The sequence below is a fragment of the Orbicella franksi genome, chromosome 14 (assembly GCF_964199315.1).
Source record: "Orbicella franksi chromosome 14, jaOrbFran1.1, whole genome shotgun sequence".
In the NCBI taxonomy this organism is placed as follows: domain Eukaryota; kingdom Metazoa; phylum Cnidaria; class Anthozoa; order Scleractinia; family Merulinidae; genus Orbicella; species Orbicella franksi.
The window spans coordinates 22,311,081-22,333,195 of NC_138158.1; the positions used below are offsets into that span (position 1 = coordinate 22,311,081).

Consider the following 22,115-nt stretch of genomic DNA (forward strand, 5'->3'; position numbering starts at 1 on the left):
CAACGGCTGTTGATATTGTTACCAACGGAAACGAGGTAAGTTGCCCGTGACAACACCATAATTTTAAGGCCAAAACTTCGTAACCAAACTTCCATCGTGCCTTACTCAATTGATAATCGTAGTAATCGAAATGCAATATTTACTCAGTCATAAATATGTTTGCTACCACCACGGGGATATAAAATAATTTCCCTTAAAAGAAACCGATATTGTATACTACACTATACGCTAAGCTGTACGACATACTTAGGGTTTCCCGCACGAAGAAATAATTTTAAGCAATGGTCGCACCGCATTTCCGCGCTTTGGCCAAAACGGGAGGGATCGGAGTGGCAGCCATGTTTCGTCCTTAGCCAAACCACGGAGAAGTCACAGTAGTTAGTGTAGTGTAAACAATACTCAGGTTTGGGCTCCTGGTTTTTAAGAATCGTTTAGTTTTCGCCCGATATTTAGCGAGCACTTTACTTGTCAAACTAACAGCATTGTTAACTGTGTTTTGAAGTCAAACAAGTCATGTTATTGTTGACTTGATGTACTAAATACTCGACATGGAAAATTAATCGTGTTGGAACCATCTTGACCGGCAACTCTTCATTCTCTTCCAACCCTCATCTGTTTTACAATCTTTCTCATCATATCTCTGAAAAGAAATGTAAAATAAGGATAATTGTCAAGGCAAACGGAAAATCAAAATCACACCAGTGAGAAACACAGCGGACGAGTGAAATGTAATTGGTGCACGAGTTTGTTGGGTGAGGACGAGAGGGAGCGAGGGAGGCAGGGTGAAAAGGAGAGAAAGGGACAGGTAAGGACGGAGAGATACGGGAAAAAAGGCGAGGGTAAAAGAAGAGACAAAAATGGGGAGACAATGAACGAGGGAGGTGGGAGGAATGGAGTAACAGAGACGGGAGGGATGCGAGGACGAGAGAGGAAGGCAAGGACAGAGGGAGAGAGATAGGGACGACGAGAGTCCGGAAGGAAGGACGGATGAACGAATGAACGATAGAAACACACGACAAGCAATTCATACCTGATCGCATTAAGTTTCTCTTCCACTGACTCCCAACGATGGCGGTCTTCGCTGAATTCAAGAAGCTCTAGAAAGAAAGAAACAATTTTAAACTTGAGTCTGCCAAGCATAACGCGTTTGACAGACAAAAACAAACTTATCTTGGTTCCTTAGTTAAGATCCATTACTTGAGATAAAATATGAATGCTGTTCTCTGCCATATTTATTGGATACCTTTTTACCCTGGGTACCAGAGGCTTTTTATGCGCGGCACAGCCTTATCTCTTAGGCTCCGACGAGCCCTTATCCCTACGTATGTAAATGGGAACATGAAAAAATCTAGCATGCGAGAGGAAGGGCTGAAGTATCCTTGTCTCGTCCCAATCCTTTCCCGTCTTAAACCATCGCCCCGTACTCCATTCCCCGATTTTCGAGAGAAAAACAGGCTGCAATAAATCTAACTAAAACACCGCAAGTTGTGATGCCCAATAAAGAAAGGTTGTGCCGTTTCGAAAGGTTTTGCAGCCTGAAGCGACTAAACACAATGTTAAGTATTACTACTCCCTTGGATGGAATGCTAGTTCAGTGATCAGAGGTTCCCTCCGGCATTTTGTCAGCACGCCCTTCATAATCCGACAATGCCCATTGATATCTCCGGGGGGGGGAGGGGGTGAGAAATTTTAAATTAAAGTTACATGTAAGTGTTTGGTCGAGGAACACAAAAGAATGACCCTGGTCTGCGATGAAACTGGCGTATATAGGATGATATCAGATGTTTATCTAGGTCCCAACCTTTTGCGAGTTTCGTTTCACTGATCCAGTCTCCTTCTTTGTAATACTTTACACGCAAATTCTGGAAAGAAGAAAAGAGTTACAAAAACAGAAATCAGTCAAATTTCCGATCATGATCTTCGCACAAGCAGCGGTGCAAAGCTAATACTTACAAATAAAAATTCTCTGATTTTCACATCCCAATAACCATTAGCAGAATATCTTACCCTTGCAGCGACAGTTTCCTAAGCTTATTCCATCTTCCAATCCCCAAATCAAAACAGTTCCAGCATTAATCGAAATTCTGACCTTTCCTAAACCTGGTGCCATTTTTTGTTCATCAGTAGATCATTCGCTCCCGCCTCGCTTAGACTTCGCCGTACTCAATGTCACGCGCACGCCCGCAGGAAAGCCTCGCAGGAACCTCGCAGAAACACGCAATACAAGTCGCGAAAAATCGCGCGCGCGCACACTCGTTGAACGCGATTCATTCCGTGACGCTTACTTACCAGAAGAGGAAATCTCTCCATACGAGTGAGAAGTAATATACGGTCCACATCATACTCTAGACGAGCCACTCGCTTGGCCTGCGTGTAAGTTGTACTCATTTGTGCGATGAGAATGTTGAGTAAAATGACGATCACTGTTCCCATGTAAGCTAGCATCAGCAGAATCGAGAGCCAACTGCAAGAGAGGTGGAATTAAAACACAAACTTAGGCCCGACCACACTAATGCGTTTTCTTTTTAAACGCGTACTTTTTGACGCGTTTTCGCCTTTCAACCACACTAAAACGCCCGAAAACGCTGATGAAAACGGAGAATTTCGAAAACAGTTTCAAAACGCATCGTTTTGGAAACGCTCCGTTTCTAGTATGGATAGGTGAATACGGAGGCTTTTGAAAAAGGTGACGAAAAAAGCCTCATAAACTGTCGCTTCCATGAACGTTTACGAGCGTTTCTTCTCGTCCTCACTAAAACCGGGTTTTAGTTAGGACGATAAGCCAAAACGTATCAAAAAGTATGCTTTTACAAATGAAAACGATTTAGTGCGGACAGCTGAAACAAAACGTCGAACATATTTTGGTTCGTTTGGTTTGAGACGAAAACGGGTAATTAAAAAAAAATACAACTGTTCCTATTTATGATGGTTTGATAGCATCAAAACACAGTTTTATACAGAAACATCGAGCGAGTGTCCATAACACAAGCGTTTGACTGGGGTGGGTTAGGGTGGGGTGGGAGTGGACTGGAGTGGGATGGGGTGGGGTGGGAGGAAATAACCAAACAGTGCAGTACCATGTTGGCGGGCATCAAACAAGAAATCAACACAGTTGAGATGGTCTGCCACCTACTTGAAACTTGAATAATCTTCAGCAAATGGCTGCTGCTCAGACAGCGCACGAAAACCGCTTAACAGCACATCCTTGAAGCCACTAAAAATGAAAATGTAGCTTAAAATTTGCAGTATTTCGGAATGGAATGGAATGGAAGCTTTTTATTCAACACGATAAGTTTTAAAGCTAAAAGCTTGTGGGGTCGTGCATAAAATAAAAGAAAGACCTAATAACAATGTAATAATAAGTAAAACTTTAAAAACTACTGACCTTATAAGAACCTGATCTATATTTACAATATTTACACGTCATAAAACGTTCGAATGGGCTCTTACCAGGTTTAAAATTTTAGCGCGCAAGTCACAACCAATCAGAGAGCCCGTCATCAGCATGGAATTTTTCGGGTCCAGTCTCAATCGTCTTTCGAGCGACGTAAGAGATTGAACGCGTGAAATGAAAAGTCTGTCAGTTCTGTGAAGTTTGCAGGAAGAGTAACACAAAATGACTCGTGGACAAAGACTGGTTTCAAGGTTATCTTTTAAGCAAGTTGTAATAAAGGAAGTTTTCATAAGCGCATTTATTTTAATTCAACACTCACCTAAATTGTTGGCCTTGCTTCGACGAACGAAGAGACAAGAACAACGAGCCACAAAAGGAGAGAAAAACCACGGCAAAAACTACCATGAATCTTGTCAAGTCTTTTCTAATAATCTTGGCCAAGGTTTTTGTGTATAATCCTGTGGTCCTACAAATACAGAAAAACATTGATTAGATAAAAGAAGCTTACGGCTTGTGAATAGTCTCGATCTGTTTATACATGTGTACCTGTAGTGTAGCCCCAACGGACCATGACAATTTGACCGTACAACGGGGTAGCCGTTATACGGGATAGGATCTTAATTTAGACTTTGACTGTTCAAAATTAAGTGAAGTCTTAACAGAAATATCACAACTGCACTTCTAAACAACTGTTCTTTAATAAGCATCCGGAATGAAGATATAATACTGTAATATTATAATACTGTAATTACAATCATGGACTGTTCAGTGCAAAGTACATAGAGAGCGAAGAGAGAAAATAGCAAATTTGTGGAAAGAACTCATGATATATGTTTTCATGATATATAGTTTTCATTTAGGTTCTTACGAGAAGTGCAATAACCCAAGCAAAAATGGAACTGAACTTTTTAATTTTGAGATGGTTTCCTCGAGATGGTCAAACCAGACACACACGGGCTAAAATTAGTTTTCAGATTACCTAGTCACACAAGAAAACTTAAAAATCCTCAAGCAATTGAACAGGAAAGCTAGCGATGCCACCATCCACTGCGCCTTGCTATCAGAGTACCGTAATGGAATTATGCAGAGGATTAGAAGCAGGCCTAAACAGTCAAACAGGTTCATCCACTCCTTGAGGTAAGAGTGTCTTTCTCTGGAAGACAGAAAACAAAATGGCAGATACTTGTAATGTTTCTACAAATCATAGCAAATGGTTTGAATCCAATGGTGTTGGTAGTTCGTCTAGTGTAATTTCCAGGGTGACGGTACATGTAGTTTGGAAACGGGCGTGTTTTAAACTACAGTAACTATGACAATGTTTACAATGACGAAAATGATGGTACAACAGGTAAGAGTCGATGTGGGATACTGATGTATGTAGGGTCAACCCTTACAATTATTGAGCTAGCCGCTGTCGAATCAATAACACTGAGGCTGAGCTGACCGCTATCTAAGTATTAAGGCTAACTGTCTAAAAACAACGGTAAGTTGTTCCTGACTTAAGTGTCGAAAAATTGAGTGAAAGTCACCTTCTAAATCAAATATCTGTTAGTCGATGGTGTAGCCAATTCATTTCATTCTAAAAAAGAGCCCTTTGAAATTGGCACCAGTACTGTGTCTTGATATTAAGCCGGTTTTCAGTCACACGCAAGATTTTCCCGTGACAGGGCTCAGTTATCATACATTTTTTTCCCATTACTTACTTTCTCATTTGATTGATTTCCTCACAGATGTAAAAGACGACCATCACAAGGGTTAAAATTTCACAGAAGCCACGCAGTGAGTCAGCAGCACCTTTGTAAAGTGTGGGGTCCAGTCTTGTTGAGCCATCCATTAGAGAATATGACAAGAGAACCAAGAAAATCACATAAAGTCCGGCTTGAAGGCTGTACAAGAAATAAATTAAAGAAAAACACTTAAAAGTGACGGCGGTAATTATCGTTAGTTACATGTACCTTTTAGAAGTGAGAAATTTGTGGCTTCATGCAGTTACATGTAGTGGGCAACTCACTCAAATTTCACTTCAAGTATTGTTCTGTGTTTGGGATGAAAATGGCAAATTTTGCACAAAAATCACCTACAGTAAACCAGTAATTAATATGAAGACATCACGTAAACTGTTGAAGGGAAAGCAAACTGTAAAAAAAATTATCAAAATATTTTGCAGGCCATAAGGACAGAATTTGAAAAGTTCTGCACTACCTACTCAAACAGTAGACAATTCTCAATAACAACTTCAGCGAACTAGTATTTATTTAATGGTAATTTAATGGTGCCATTTATGCAAAGGGTCTATTAGTGTGGCAGGATAAGTTTACCTTAGAAACCAGTGTCCATAGCTCGGAAATTTTGTTTTTATCAGCATTCTAACAACTGGATGTTGCAAGGCTTCCTGAATTAAAAGCAAATGGAATAAAAAACAATTAGAAAACCTTTCAGCTGAAATCTAAGATATGGGTGTGTCAAAAACACACCCGAAAGCCTTAATACCATTTTGCCTTGGCTGACTTCCAGACTGATACTGCTTTCACACCTCGGCAAGAATGCAGTGTTTGTATGGTCACATTTTGTCCTGGATGAGGTTCAGAAATTCCCATTGTGGTGAATTTGTAAAAGAACTCTTTGGCAGCCACAAGGTCTTTCCACATCCCAGTGGACAAAATATTGAGTGGTACTGTAATATTGAAATGATTATCATGCTTTAACAAAAGATAATACAGTCGAACCTCGATTATCCGGACCTCAATTATCCAGACTATTCGATTATCCGGACTTTTTTCTCTGGTCCCAATTTTTTCATGAATATTAATTAGTTGTGATCTTGAAAACTCAAAGTCGCAAAAAGCCCAATAATCCTTTCAAAAGACTGTTGAAACAGCATATTATCCTGTGCGCTTTTCAAAATTCACAAGTGCGACGAGACAAAGAAATATTCTGATGCGTTCAGCTGAAATCTGATTGGCTCAACATTTTAGACCTTTGTAAATACCTGAACTGAAAGTTTTTATTTGTAAATACATACAGGCTGTGTAGATTTCACAATTAAAATGATGTTTTCTTTGCTGTATACCTTTTGTTTACATTTCTATCTCATTAATATTCATGTTTTCAATTATCCAGACTCTCGATTATCCGGACTATTTACCGAGGTCCCGACGAGTCCGGATAATCGAGGTTCGACTGTAAATGTGACCTTTAATGTAACCTCACCTTGTTATTGCTTTTCGCAATAAGATGTAAACAAGACTTGTCATGCCGGTTAAAATATTCATTATCTGTCAGCTTGTTTCCCTCTGAGGCCATAACTTTAGGAGGTCGGCCTGCCTCATCACCATCCAGGATGTGGTAGTAAAAGTGATAGTCAAATGGATCGTCAGTGATGGTGCTCCATGCACCTTCAATTCCCTCCTCTTCTTCTTGATTGTCATAGTCTTCTTTGCGCCTTGGTAGGTGTGGCCAGTGTGGGTTCACCATCTGGTCTAATATGGCAACAACTGATTTCTGTAACAGATTCACAACTTTGACAGTTACAGTCTGAAAATGTTCAATATCAAAAAGGTAAATGGCAAGTAATTGATTATAAAATAATCTACTAGATTGTCCATTTTCTGCTTTGCATCTTTTTATGTTTTTCTTTGCCTTCACTTTCTCCCCCTTTGGTCTGGCAAAGGAAAGTCTGTATGTGCACCCAGCCAATTCAAGGCTGTCATTAGTAGACTTGATTTCATATTCGTAACAAACTTGTTACCTTTTTAGTGAATTGTACATGTATCAGCTAAAGGCAGGTTCACCCATAACAGGAAGGGTCCATGAAACACACTCAGCCATACATGTAGCAGGTGCAATGGGTTACAGCCCTTATTAACAGCCCTGTAATTGCTATGTTTCTTTTCATTACCCTTTGATTAAAAGTGCACTATACAGCTAAGGATGGTGTCTAAATCTCAGACTGGTTGCTCCACCAGGGTTGCAGCGTTAATATCCAATGTTACACGGTCTGCATGTAAGGTGCATGTAAGGTACGTGTAAGGTTTGTGGACACTGCGTGGACACTGTGTGTAATGTGCTTGTAGCGCATGCGCTTCACACGCGTGCAATGCTACAGTCCCTTCGACTGGTACTGTAGCGCATAAAATCTGAAGCCTCAGTCTAACACTCACTGAAATAGCTATTATGATATCCGCACCTTCATTTTAGAATTCTCAATTATCGACTTGAAGCTAAAGAAAGATGGCTGAGGATTTGACATATCACCGGGCCTCCATGAAAATAAACTCTGGACTCTGAAGGAGAGAAAATATGAACAAATGAGTCGAATTAAAGAGGGTCTCTGGCACAGTTCACGAGTGAAAAAAAGCAATCACGGACATCAAAATTTTATTTTCCCAAATCATGAAAATAAGCAAGTGAGGTACCTTTTTGAATAACCCACTCTTACACTGGAAAGAGTGTTTGAAGAAAGAAAAATTGTGAAAGGCTAAGTAAAGGCTCCATATTGCAAATCGCATACCTGAATCACTTTCGATAGACAACTCTAACTATCTGGAGGATTCATGTCTCAAAATCACGAAGAATAGAGTAGTGAAATCACAAATATTGGTTAGACAATTCAAGTTATTAACGGGTCACGCAATACCTTCTGGTCATGGATCACGAAGAATAATTTCTTAAATTCACATTTCATGGAAAATGAAATCAGCTAATGACACATCACAAGAATACCCCTGTATAACCCTTGTTAATGTATGAGGAAAACAAGCACTCAAACACAAGGTAAAGCCTGTAATACTGAGAACGTGTGGACACCATTTGGCAGCCGTGAGGAATGTAAAGATGTTCACTGTACCTCTTGCAGGTAAGGTAAAGTCTGCATTTGAGCAAAGTGGCCCATCAGGCCAAAGCTTAATATCCCATTTTCTGTAGCATGAAGCGAATAGGAATGTTTCTACTACTCCCTGGATAGGATGCTAGTCCATCGCAAGGTTACTCCAAGCATTAAATTCACCAGTACCCATTTATACACCTGGTTGGAGAGAGGCACTGTAAGAGTAAAGTGTCTTGCCCAAGAACACAATGCAATGTCCCTGGCCAGGGCTTGAACCCAGACCACTCGATCTGGAGATGGGCACACTAAGCACAAGGCCACCATGCCTCCACAACCTCTTAAGGGTAATTAAGCTTAATTAAGTCATTACCTTTCATGCCACATCATCCTTATCAAATATGCTGCCACATCGTCATTCTCCTTTGTCAACGCTAACTCAACTGGTAATAAACCTCGCTTCTTCTCAGGTTTAAGCTGGGCTTTTGTTTTCAGAGCCAACAAGCCTGGACATTTTTTCACAAGTGTTTTAGTGACGTGTAGAAAGTCAAGTTCAGCTGCATAGTGCATCAATGTCTTCTTTGTCTCATCTTCATCATCTCTGAATGTCTCATATCTATTGTCTGCATTGAGTTCGCTCTTTAATAGGATCTCCAAAAATCTATTAATCTGCAAGAAACCACATGTCAATGGTAGTTCTCTACTAACCGCTAATTACTGCTAAATGCAAATATTAACAGTGAGAAAACTGCTCTTTCAAATTGAGGAAAACTGATTCGAAAATAAGCATTAAAAATTTTGAGCTACACTCTGACTAATGTTCAAGAAAGATTACATGCAGCTGGCAGAGGATTAGTAAACAAGTTAACGAGTGTCACGGTGAAAATACCCAAGAAATAGCCAGTAAAAATGACAGTGTTTCAAAAGCAAAGAAAGTCTGATATGGCCGACAGTCTAGGGTTAGTGGAGTTTCCAGTCAGGCTAGTGGCTTCTGTCCTTCACTAGCCCATTCTTTCTCAGTGACCTGCATTCTTCATACTCAATCAATTTATACAGAACTAATGAACTAATCATAAGAATTATCATAAGAAATAATCTTAGTGACACTACATACAACTACATGTACCAATAGGGCTTTTAAAAGGACAGTACTAAACTGATAAATCCAACATATGTTCAGATTTCTTCCAGCTGTGGTTTCAGTTTTAATATTCAATAAAATAAACAATGATGTGATTTTATACATAATACATACCAGTCGCTCAAGGCCTGGAAGGCGATCTAAATTATCTTGATACTGTTTTGATGCTGGCCACTTTTTTAACATCACAAGAGCAGGGTCTTCACTGACTAGCTCACCATTGTCTTTGTATTTTTGGATCAGCCTTTCAACTCGCACTTCATCCATTGCTCTGTTCCATGGCATTCCTTCACTATACTTTTGTCGAACCTAAAAATTTTAATGTTAGTGCGTCCACATGTCTTTCTCAAGACATCACTCTACCTCATCAGTTTTCGATTTTTATCTTCTTCTGAATTATTATATCCATTTAAGTGTCACGCATCAACCAGGGAGAACAACTTATTTCATTTTATGCATCCTTATAACCATTTGTCTACATGTTAGGCTGTTGTTTTCAAGAGGGTACAAAGCAAAACTGAATTTACAATTAACATCATTAATTTACATGTATTTTTATACATACAGTGTACTGGGAAATTTTACCCAATAACATTGTCTGTTTTTGATTAAATAATCTAATTATAATTTACCCCATATCAATATCAAGCAATCCAAACTCGCTATTCAAATTTTTAAAAAATTCATAAAAAATTCATAAAAGTTTGATACCTTGATCCAGAAATTTCGGTCAAATTCATCTTCCAGGCCGTCATTTTGTTGATTAACTTCAATTTCTGGCTTTTCCTCCCGACTTTCATTTCCTTCAGCTCGCTCGAGCAGCTCCTGTTCTTCTCTTTTCATGCCTTAATCTTTTAATCCTGGCTTGAAGATGTAATTATATGTATTGAAAGCACCTTTTAGCCGGCCGTTTAGGTTTCCAGAAGGGCGCGCTCAAATCGTATACATGGCATCAACGCGAATTACTTAACAAGACGATTTCCCTCGTCTCCATATTTATGCCACGAACGGGATAATAATCAGTTATTCAACTCTGCATATCACGATTCATCACGATCTAAAGTGTAAAACACCCGAGGAATCTCGACCGTACAACCATCATCGATGAACCAGCGACACTCAAGTGCGAATATCGATACGCGTTCCTTCAGTGGGAAGTGGAGGATTAGGGACAACAACAGCAAGGCGAAAATGAGCCTCGTTCCCAAACTGAGGCGGATATGAAATTTTAATTCATTCAGAACGTATTTAGAAACGAGGCACAATGCAATGATGTTCTGTCCTACAATTAATTTGCTACGTGGGTGAAAAGGTTGCTTCTGTTTCAATGTCAGCCTACAAAATTATGCGGCAAAGAAAGCACCTGTTTCTTAATTTATGCACAGACAAAAAAATGACCTCTGCTATTGGCTGATTAAAGATTGGTTGTTGTCACCACTTTAATTATTTTAGAAAAGAGCTGCATTTGAAATAATTAAAGTACTGATGTCGCAAATTATTTTCGGTCAGCGCTTTTAATATATGTAGAATTCTCTGTCTATCTGGTTGCAATATTTGAGGCCTGAAAGGACGGCTGTTCTCCGCCGAGGATCAAAAGCCTTACCTTATCTTCCTATGAAAGATTTATGCCAGCATTTTTCAATCGGCTTGAATAATTCAACTTGAAAGAAGGACAGGCATTGATACTATTCAAGAAGCGTGTTTATTCATATCGTTATATATCCTCACGCAAAAATCGATTTGAGAAATGAAGTTTGCTTTGTTCCTGTACACTGGAAACGACAGTGCGAAAGCCGAACAACTAAAAGACTATCTACAAGGCAAGCTTCGCTCGGTAGCAGATTTACGAAACATCACAGACATTTTAGCGGAGGAACAGAAGCTCAAAGATCAACTTCCCCGCAGTGACTGTGTTGTGTTGATCGGGTCACGCGAGGCATCATCCCTTATTCACAACAAACGCACAGAAATCGAAGATGGTTTTGAAACTTTCGACGGCAAACTCTTTCACAAAGAGTTCACAGAAAACAAGGATCTTCTGAAAAGGCTGATAATTGTCTTCTTCACAGAAAGAACCAAGAACGACTGGATCCCGACTGATTTTGATGAAAGGAGAATATTTCACCTGGAAGGCGGAAAAATACGTGGAGGAAATCCTGTCCTAGATCAGCTTCAAGACTGCATCAAGGGAATATTGATTGGAAAGACCCGTGCGTAGCTATAACAATTTGGAACATCAGACAGTTTATACATCTATATGGATTAAAGTTCTCTGGGTCCTCTGGGATAAAAGTTCGCATTTGCAGTTCAAGATGGAACTGGACATTCTGCAATACCATGAAAAGGTCACAATACAGTAACCCTCAGCTGTGGCGAACTCGCTCGCTTAAATTGTGAGAGTAAATTTTCTTTGCCACTAATCTTGTAGTCCATTGTATTGTACTGAATGGATGTTTGACGCGTGTGCTCTAGGAAATACATATTTTGCGCAGAGTAAAAAAGTTTGCACGCGACTTTACGTTTCTCGCAGCTCCGATGGCCAAACTTTCATAGCAGTAACTTAACCCACATTGCGCTTCAAATTAAGGTACAGTTCAAAGCTTTACCGGCAAAAATTATTCTTGAAAATTCTTCAACCTCAGGTTAATAGGCAGTTCCTCTTTTGCTCATCGAAGGCATTCTGAAGAGACAAATATAATGCAAATAATAATAATAAAATAATTAAATTTAAAAGATCCTCAGTGAGTATAGATACACTTGATAGGTAATCTGTCAAACGCGCTCGTGGATGGCCTCTCCTGACGGCATACGAATTCTCATCTTTTCTTGAAGGTTGTCAGTCTCCTTCAGTGTGATCTTTTTCTGGTTGCTTTTTGGCGGTTTTCATTCTCAACTTCTAGGTTTTACTTCGATGAAAATAATAGAACCGCTGTAAATACCACGAAAACATATTTTAAAGGAACTAGCCGTGGCCAGGAGCTCAGCCTCCGGTCTCAAGTTCTCTACTCTGGCACTATTAGTAATGGTAATAGTCGTAATAGGACTGAGTGGAGACCAAATCGGTCTGTAATCATACGAGCACTCTGACAAAATCAGACTGCCGCGCAGCGGGAGTCCGATTTGTTTATCACAAGTATGATTACAGACTGAATTGGACGACACGAAGTCTCATTACCAATTAATCATAAAAATTACGTTTTCCGACAAAAGGAGAATAGCCAAGTTATGAAAGAAAGGGAAAATTTGCATCAAAAGACTGACACAGGAGGCGTAAATTGTTGGTGATTGAAACCAAGGTTGTGATTGGTTGATTTAAACTACAACTTTGAATTTGATTAGCTTATTTTACTGTCCGATAACAAACTGTCCAATAACAACTTGGTAAGTGAATAAGAGGAAAATAAGAGTTTTTTAAACCAATCATAATCAAGGAAATTGTAATTTTTATGATTATATACGAAATTGTTCTTGGAATTCTTAAGTTGACCACTGCATAAAAATAGTAATTATAAATCGCGCCAAATGATATTTTGCTGGTCTCTTCTTTTGCCCTCTTTTTCGTTTGAAGACAAAAAACCTACGGTTCCAAACTTAAGAATTTGATTAAATTAGAACTTAAAAAAATTCTTATTTTGATGAATTTTGCTTGTTGTGTGACCTTGACTTATTGGTAACCGCTGGTTATTAATGAAGGCGCGTATTCTCACGCGGTGAGCAGGAGTTTGTACCTTGTTGAGCCTCGAGAGTGCACTTATTTATTTTTTCATTGACCAATGTATCTCCATCGGTAAACAAAGCCTATAATTCTGGAAACAAATGAAACAAAGGATTCAATTATAAGTATAATGATGATGTTAGGAATCCCGGCCAACTTGGTAGGAGGGTAAAAAGTAGACAAAACTTGAGAGGTCTGAAAATGGTTATAAAATGACGCATTTTATTTTGAAAATAAATCAGGATTTGTCGAATTGGAGATCGCAACCCGCGAAAAATTTCAGTATGTACTCTACGAGATACTTTAAGAGCCTAAAAACAGGTCAGAGATGAACACAGTAAACCATCAGAAAGAAATCACGCAACCTGGCGTCCTATATACTTTCCGAATTACTAGCCTTTATTAGTATCGCGTGACTTCCCCGGTTGGCCGGGTGTTTAATGTAAATACATGTATAAAAGTGATATGTACTATGCGCTTTTTTGCTATATCATATGAGCATATTGTTTTTCGGGCCCAGGCTGAATATTCTTATTTTTCTGCCGATTTCAGGCTGGAAATATCCTTGTGAACATTTTTAGATTATAGCGTGTGATTGACTTTGATAGCGTTGAAGCAATTTTGGAGCCAGACTGCAGGCAATAAACTGTCTGATATGACACACATATCTTCCTCGGAGGAATATTTTCAGCATCGAACATACGGCTAGTACTGTTTTAGTTGGCTAGTTTGCCGTTTAGGGAAGAAAGAATTTTTGTATGGTTTAGTTAAAAGCATACAATTGTATTATCTTCAAATTTTCAAAACAAAAAAATTATATTCTTTTCTAAATCTCAGCCTCGGGTTTATTCTTAAAATATTCTTAAAATTTTGTAAGTTTCAGCCTCGATTTTCTTAGAAAATGTATTCTTATCAAAAATGAGAGTATTATGACTTTCCCTTTTGGGTCAGGTGTTTAAATCCATGTACCACATATGAGCAAGAGAGCATAATTGTCACTCTCCATCTCTTAATTAGTGCGGATCTGGATTCAGGCGACCAAAATTTTTGTTTTCGATGAAAAGTGGATGAAAAGTAAATTGATTTTGACGTTAATTGGCTCTGTTTGATAGGAATGTGAGTTAGCGAGCTTTAGTTTGATTTCTGGCAAATATAAGCCAAAAATGGCATTCTTTATTTCTGGGGGGAGGGGGAGGTGTACTCCCAGAAAAGTTGGGTGGGGTGTGCTGCCCACTTCCCAGAAACCTTACCCTATTTATGACCAAAATCTGCGATTTTTGCTATCCTATTTATGACCTGACCAAAAATATCCGATACCCGGCTATTTATGACCGTTGCTGCTGACACAGTTATCATAGACATAAGTTATGACGAGCTTTCGTTGACGGTCTTATTGCTAATGATGAAAAAGTAGCTTCCTCTAAGAAACACACCCAATTCAAGACTAAACTGCTAAAAACATACCCTATTACAGACGAAAATGGCCAAAATCGATACCCGATTTATGACCAAAACGGCTGAAAAACCATACCCTTTGGGGCCGCACATACCTATACAGCCCATATAAGGGAGCACCCCTCCCCCCGGGGTCTTTATTACACATTTGCTCGATCGTGCCTTGCATGATGATGCGCAATTATTGAAGAACAAAGGAAAGAAAGAAATACTGACAGTAATCAACGGGGTTAAGTTACGTTCTTGACCCTCACAAGGGCTCTTGTTTCACATTCTTAGCCTACCGACTACTAAACTTGTTATTGTGCGACTAAGTGGATTTGGGACTTACATGGGATGAAGGTGTTTCTGCATCCGCCATCAACTAACAGACTGAAACACGCTCTAAAACAGCACGTGTCTGGAACAACGCAAAACAAGGTAGAAGGTAAGCAATTTGATTGAAATTCAAAGCGGCTCGGATATCGAAGAGTTCAATTGAAGACAGATCATGCTGCTTTTATAGAGGCAGGACTCACTGCGATGTTGATTAAAATGGTTTCTTTCTTTGCCATTTTTAAATATCTTTCTCAGCGAAACGTTGACAAACTGGACTAAAACTAGCCTTATTAAAATTTAAATAATTGAACTCATGAACGTAGGGAGACTGCTATGTAAACTTTATATTATAACGAGAACACACTGACAGTATCATGGGCTAAAACGACCAACACTTTCTGTTTCTTCTAGCGTCACCAGTAAAATATTTTCATTAGTTCAAATTAGAATGTGCTGTTACCTAGTTGATATTTTGTCCTCCTGAAGTATTTTCCAGCGTCCTAGCTGTCTTAATCGATAGGCACTTGCCACAGACGGAAAGTAATGACGACAAATCGATTTTAGTTTCGTTTAGTTTCGATCAAACCGCGGGTCGCTAAAGGTTAACTGTTAATGGTTAACCGAAACATTCAGATGTCTCGCGGTGTTCTTGTGAAGCCCCATTAGGGGACTAACTGAATATCCCACATCCCGTTATTTATTTTATATTTTTTTTCGCCTGAACATCCCGTTAATTCCAATTGCAAAAAGTTACAATTTTCTTCTAGATATTCGGAATTAATTTTCTCTCCAAATATCCTGTATCCTGTTATTGTTTTACCAAAATTATCCCGCGTGGCCCGTATTCCGAAAACCCCTAATAGGGCCTCTCCTGTGCCCTACAGACCAACCTGCAGTATTTCAGGGAGTTAACCGGAACTTGTAAAAACCTGCGCAAAAACAGGCTGAAATATCGGTAAAGAAAACTGATTAGATGCATTTACCCTAGACTGTTCTCTTAGGGTCGGACGAGTGTTTATCTCCATAAACACGAACGCAGTCTCTTGATAAGTCCCAATGCCCTCTAGTCTGAAATGCCTTGCCTAATAATTCCCGTCTCATTTCGAGAGAAAAACAGATTGCCAGACTAGAAGCTAGGGAAAGGGGTCACACTTATGGGTATTCCCTTTTCCGTGAGCGCGAGTTGTTTTGTAAATTTTTCACTCGAGATATAATTTAAAAAGATTTTACTGCAGTCAGATAATGAGTTACTTGTGTCAGAATTTCAAAAATAATTGGGGGTCACCAACTTCGTTTCAGAAATAAAGCGTGTGAAAAAATACCCTGATTTTGAAAATTTGGCGCACGTAATCCAACATGGTCTACGGGGGTTTATAGTTAAAAATATCGAATGTGAGTCAACGGAGGCAGACGATCTTAGTCATATTTTGTAGAAGTGGGTCTGTTGCGTAAATAATTCCAAATGTTGCCAACGTTTTCACAAAACGTAACCCTTCAAGAGGCATTTGAAACCGCCGCACAGATAAACAAAGAGCTAAAAAGAACGGAATTCGATAGTGAATTTTGCAAAAAGTTCAAACTTAAACGTGAAAATGATCCATCACAAGAAAAGTAGGGGTCACCGAACGTCCAAGATCGTTAAATCGAGGCAAAGCTATAGCAATGGCCATCTGCCCTATCATTGTTCATTTTATTACTCAGCGCTAGGCCCTTCCCGATTATGCTAGCATTTTTTGGCATTATTTGATTAAACAAGCATTTTTTTTCACACTTTTTCCGTAAAAAGAATTGTCAGCATTATTTAGCATTTTCAGGAGCCATAATGGCTCCTGGCATTTTTCATAACTTTGATCTAGATTTCAGCACTCAAAAGATTTAAAATGCTAAATTACATGGTTTCTGAGAAAGTTCAATGTCGATCTTCATGACGTAGTGGTAGCATTCAAGGCTGCCAGACTATTCTGCCCCGTGAGCATCCAGTGGCTTAGACCCACAAATGCATTAGTAGAGTCTTTGAGAGCATTTCCTTTCCTGGATAGTGATGCTATCATCGACGGTCTCAAAGCCGAGCTTTCTGCCTATTTGGCTGCTGCTGAAGATGTTGTTATCCCGACTGAAGAGAAGGAAGTCGAATGGTGGTGTGGGCACGAGGAGCAACTTCCTCGTTGGGCTTCTGCAGTGAAGCAAGTTCTCCTTGTCCAACCATCGTCTGCTACGGCAGAAAGAGTGTTTTCAATACTGAAGGCGTCCTTCAACGAGCAACAGAATACAGAATTGTGCTCTTGTTGACTACCTCCAGGCCAGCGTCATGTCACAGTACAACAAGCGCTAAGGACTTCGAACATTAATTAACTGTTTATCATTGGACAAGTTTTGGCTATATCAGAAGTTTTATAAACAAACAATTAAACATTTTTCACATTAATTAGTTGCTGATACACACATGATGCCTGAGTTTCTACGTTTTGCTTGAAATAAAACAGAGCATTTTCTGGAACCAAAGTAACATTATTTTGAGAATCGAGCATAATTTGAGCATTTGCTCTGGCCCAAAACGGAATTTCTAGGAGCATAAAATGCTAGTTTTACTAGCATAATCGGGAAAGGCCTACTCAGCGCGCGCTCTCATGCATGACGTGGCGTGTGAATTTGCGTGCGCCGTAAGGGCGCGCAGAAACAATTAGCGCGAACGTCCTTAAAAGGGCACCAATACAACGGCTACTCATGGTAGCCTGGCCACCAGGAACAAACTTTGAAGTCAGCCGCGTTCCCACTGCCCTCTCCTTAGGGAAAAGGCCATGGGAACGAGGCTGGATTTTGTTTGATTTGCAGTCTTTCGTGTCCCCAGAACCATCTCTTCCTCCTGGCCTGCGGGCCTTGGCACGAGCTAAAGATGACTCCGGCTACACATGATTTGATAGGCTAGATTCTTGGACTAAGATTTTCACGAAATCAACGTTTTCAACATCGACTAGTTGATCTCCAATTACAGAATAACTAAAACTATTACATCACGTACGTTACAAGGCTTCAGGAAGAGTTTTCAACTTCCTCAAGGCTATCTATAGGTGATTCGATCACGTGGCATTGGATACCGATCGGTGTAAAACGCAGACTGCCGACCGGGGGTAGAATGCATCGCGTGCTGACCATAAACAGGATTATTCAGGCTAGTCGCAGTGAATGTCTGCGTTCCGTTTCAGTGCCGTTTAGCCTAAATAACGCACCGGCTACCCTGTTTACGGTTAGCTCTCAATGATGGTCATGGTAACAGGATTTAGTTAAAACGTCGAAAAACGTCTACAGTCTGCAGCCTGCACTTTACTCCCTCATCTGTGTCATTCTGTGACTAATTGGATCATTTTTGTTTGCACTGGTAAATTTGTAAAGCCAACATAGTGCATTACGGTGTTTACGTAGACTCGTACATTAAGACTACTTAGCTAATCAAAGCTCGAGTTAAAACAACATGACATCGGTGATTTTCAATCTTGCTGTATTTCCGTTTTTCTTTAAGATTCGCAATGTCCAACGTGCTTTTCCTTTACACGCAAGAAGATCACGGTCGTAGCGAGGAACTAAAAGACTACCTGCAGGCGAGACTTGGTTCCTTAGCCAAGCTCACGACTGTTAGTTCCGCCCTGGCAGATGACTCCACCCTCGAAGACGAGCTCTTTATAAGCCGTTGTGTTATCCTCGTTTACACTCAAGATAGCGAGAAGTTTATTCAAGAGGGAACCTTTGATTTCGACGAAGAATACGTAGTGTTCGATGGCAGCATCATCAAAGCTTTCCTAGACGAGGATGAAGTTGTTAACCGGGTCATTGTTATTCATTATGGCTGGAGACCTGATCAATGGCTGTACGATCGCGTGCCCAAAAGAATCTTCCACGTGAGTGAGACACTGGAGTTCAAGGCTAACCCAAAAGTGGATCAAATTGTCGACACAATTAAGGGAATTATTAAGAAACGTTAACCTTATCCAGTAATGCCTCAATACTTTAATCTACGCCAACCGTATACTGCAACATTTTAACCAATTCTATTCTAAAGCAAATTTGCTAATGTGTTAGTCTCTTTTACAGCACTTTAGGCCGTCAGGTAACGCTTTTCTTGCCAGTAACACAAAGCTAATCGTTGCGTGACGAACCAGAGAAGGACTCTTTTAAAAATACGAACCAACTTCTCTCGAGAACAATTGAATTGTTTTCAGGTTTCCTACTACGAACATTAAACTGTAAAGGAAAGACAGGAGATTGTGCTCTTATTAATTTTGAGTGATGTACATGTTACGATAATGCAGTAAAATATTTCATAATAAAAAGCAACTGATCAGAGGCACGTTTGCCGTTGTTGTTGTTGTTTATTCATTTTTTTTCTTTTTTGAGCCATTTCATGACGTGTACATAAGACCTATTTTCGCTATAAATCGTGCTTAGTTCAAAGATTTCAAACCTACGAGTAACATCGGGTATCACCAGACACTATACATCAGTTTTGATTTTGTGAATTCTTTGACTTCTCTAGTCCTAGTTAAATATGTCGTGGTCTTTCCTTTTTGGTGTCGACAGGGCCACAGTACAAGTGCCAGTGCAGAGTTATATACAGCGCACAGTTTATCGTGTACACATCGCCACTGCCATGCACATCTCCCATATTACACCTTGTTTGTCCCCCAAAATTTTGCATAAGCATTGTCTTCAGTTTCTCTTGGGACGACTGTAATACCCAGAAGAAATGGGAAACAAAGGTTATGCAGACAGATATAAAAATATAAACAGATATGAAATTAGTACCTCTTATGCCTAATGAAGATAAAAACATTAGTGGCTCTTTAGTTTTGGATTGAAGAATTTGATGAAAACATGAAAACGCTCTACATCAAAGATGTACCTAGGGTTATGGTGCTACTCTCTTATTTTTATTTTGGTGTACGGACGTACTTACGGACAGTCACGTGACAAGCAAAAATTTTGAGATCGATGGGTTACCAAATTTTCCAAGGTATGGGGCTCCGCTCGCAGGCCTTCGACGCGTGGGAGCTCCGCTATGACATTTCTGTTTGAGAAGGTATTTAGGGTAGTGTCCTAATGATGATAAAGTAATTTAAGAAGCCGCCTGATATGACGCACATAACGTTTAATAAATGTTACTAGCATCGAGCATACGGCAAGTGCTGTTTTTGTTGCTTTTTGGCTATTTTTGTCGTTCAGAGAAAGGAAGAATTTTGTACGGTTTAGTTAAAAACATATAATTCCTGGGATACTTGTATTGTGTTTATAAATTTTCGACACACAAGATTATTTTCTTTTCAAAATGTCAGCCTCGGGTTTATTCTTAAAAGAAATTCTTAAAATTTCGAAAATTTCAGTCTCGATATTGTTACAAAATACATTCTTCAAAAACAAAAATTGCATCTCACGCACCACAGGCAACAAGGGCCGGCAAACCATCCGAGGGGTGTTTTTCCCATCAACTTGTCTATTTATATTAAAATTCACATTGAAAACGTTCAGACGCTAAGGTCATTCGAAATTTTCAGGCCAAGAGCTGACGAAGCTAAAGGTGTATGAATTTCACTCGATAACTGTGATTGCATCTTATGCAACTTCGAAGTTCGCTACAGATTTGGGCCAAAGTAATTGGCATGATTTCAGTACAAAACCATCGGCGGGGTGTCTCATGATAAAAACATCTACTCTTCAGTCAGAAAAAAAGGGTTGTATTGGTTATTGACCAGGCCTAGCCTGAGGTCAAGATGGAGGCGAATATTGGCCAAGTTCTTTTCTCTCTCACAACAGCAGTTGAGCTCAGAATAGGTGGGTTGTTGGTAAGACAATTTACAGTACAGTATAAAATAACTGAAAATAAACGTGTCGCTCGAAATCAAGCTAAACAAACAAGAAACTTCAATAACATGATACCAGAGGGTGCAAGTTACGCACTAAACGTATTCTTCTGAGCACACGTGGCTGTACATTGAGGTAAATTATACTCTTTTCATGTTCACATCTTCACATTCAATCTTTCGTTTCCTATTTGTTTCAGTTTTCACTGACAGTTCAAGTAGACAAAGACAATTATCGTAACCTGTGAAAATTCATCTATGACCACAAGAAGGGCTCGGTATGTTGTCACGCCGCAATCCTTCATAAATCTTTCATTTTCCAGACAAATCACATCGAAGAAGAAGATTGTTTAGTCACTGCTGACTTCAGCCATGTAACATTTTCATTTTATATCGGAAAAAGGACATCATTCACTTTCTACATAATACGATCATGAATTTGGTAATTTGACGTGGTCGTTGTATAAAGCTGGCATGCTTCTTTCTGTTTTTTTTACTGTGTCGCTACAGTGGGGAAAATTTCACGCATTTTTCTCGCCGTTTCCGTACTTCAACGGAAGCGTCCGAAATTAAATAGTAGCGTTTCTTCACCGTATCCAGGTAGAGAACAAAGGAATACGCAGTTTTTATTCCCTCCACCCTACCCCCCTTGTTCACTCCTTGTCAGTCAGGCTCCGACGTTGCGACAGTTTTTATACAAGCTGAGAAGCAGTCTAAAGAAATGGACTCGAGCTGAGATTTACGTTGCTTACAGTTTTCATTTATTCCTCTAGACTTTAACATTAAAAAAAATAATAGGCCTGCCAACTTTTCCAAGGCAATAAATGCTTATAGAAACTAAAAAAGTTCTTGTTATTTAAGAAAAGTGCGATGTTCAAGATAAATGTCATAAATGTCATGCGAACAATTTCTTATGTAACTCTACTTAAAACTCTTATTACTTTATGTAAATTTAACCAACAGGTCAGCATTTTCAGTCGCACTATTCACAAAGCTAACTGTAAACCTTACTGGTAAACATGCACAGTGTTCAAGAAAAATTCAAATATGCTGCTTATGCTCTTTTCATTTCTAAAAGATGGGGGAGGGCGGAACTCCCGTATAAAAATGATCCGGTGGCTCGTCGGAAATTTTGAAAAGAATCCCTAAAAGGTACCAAGATCCTATTTTGTGGGGGTGCCGTAAAAATGTTTTTACCCTGAAGAGGAACCAATTCTAAAACAACACATTGACTAATACTTAAATAATTTTTAATGGCGTCAAAGACCATTGCTTCAAATACCTTCTACTCGTAAAGTTGATTATCAAATACGTACCGTGAAAGCTACCGCAATAACTCCCGCTGTGAAACTTATGTGGGTAGCTGAATACCCTAAGAGGTCCCGAAACCGCTCCTTTAATAACCCCTAAAAAACTCCCGC

The 22,115-nt window shown here is 39.4% G+C and overlaps 2 protein-coding genes across 2 annotated transcripts in view; one reads left to right on the forward strand and one right to left on the reverse strand.

Moving 5' to 3' along the window:
* LOC145467087 (uncharacterized) overlaps window positions 1-10,463 on the reverse strand; it is a 10,746-nt gene extending 283 nt beyond the window's left edge. The window contains exons 1-14 of the mRNA XM_081450609.1: window positions 10,069-10,463; window positions 9,472-9,666; window positions 8,590-8,885; window positions 7,581-7,677; window positions 6,605-6,895; window positions 5,713-5,786; window positions 5,098-5,280; window positions 4,374-4,547; window positions 3,714-3,860; window positions 3,134-3,214; window positions 2,290-2,464; window positions 1,802-1,862; window positions 1,031-1,097; window positions 1-640 (exon numbers count right to left, since the gene is read on the reverse strand). The exon at window positions 1-640 is cut by the window's left edge and continues 283 nt beyond it. Of these exons, the coding sequence (XP_081306735.1) occupies window positions 592-640; window positions 1,031-1,097; window positions 1,802-1,862; window positions 2,290-2,464; window positions 3,134-3,214; window positions 3,714-3,860; window positions 4,374-4,547; window positions 5,098-5,280; window positions 5,713-5,786; window positions 6,605-6,895; window positions 7,581-7,677; window positions 8,590-8,885; window positions 9,472-9,666; window positions 10,069-10,200 (2,022 nt within the window). The 5' untranslated portion in view covers window positions 10,201-10,463 and the 3' untranslated portion in view covers window positions 1-591. The remainder of the gene's footprint in view (window positions 641-1,030; window positions 1,098-1,801; window positions 1,863-2,289; window positions 2,465-3,133; window positions 3,215-3,713; window positions 3,861-4,373; window positions 4,548-5,097; window positions 5,281-5,712; window positions 5,787-6,604; window positions 6,896-7,580; window positions 7,678-8,589; window positions 8,886-9,471; window positions 9,667-10,068) is intronic.
* Window positions 10,464-14,035: 3,572 nt separating this feature from the next.
* On the forward strand, window positions 14,036-19,724 carry LOC145467111 (uncharacterized). Its single transcript, XM_081450649.1, has 2 exons — window positions 14,036-14,954; window positions 18,363-19,724. Exon 2 carries the CDS (start codon window positions 18,370-18,372, stop codon window positions 18,820-18,822), a length of 453 nt encoding a protein of 150 aa, XP_081306775.1. The 5' UTR covers window positions 14,036-14,954; window positions 18,363-18,369; the 3' UTR covers window positions 18,823-19,724.
* Window positions 19,725-22,115: the final 2,391 nt, after the last annotated feature.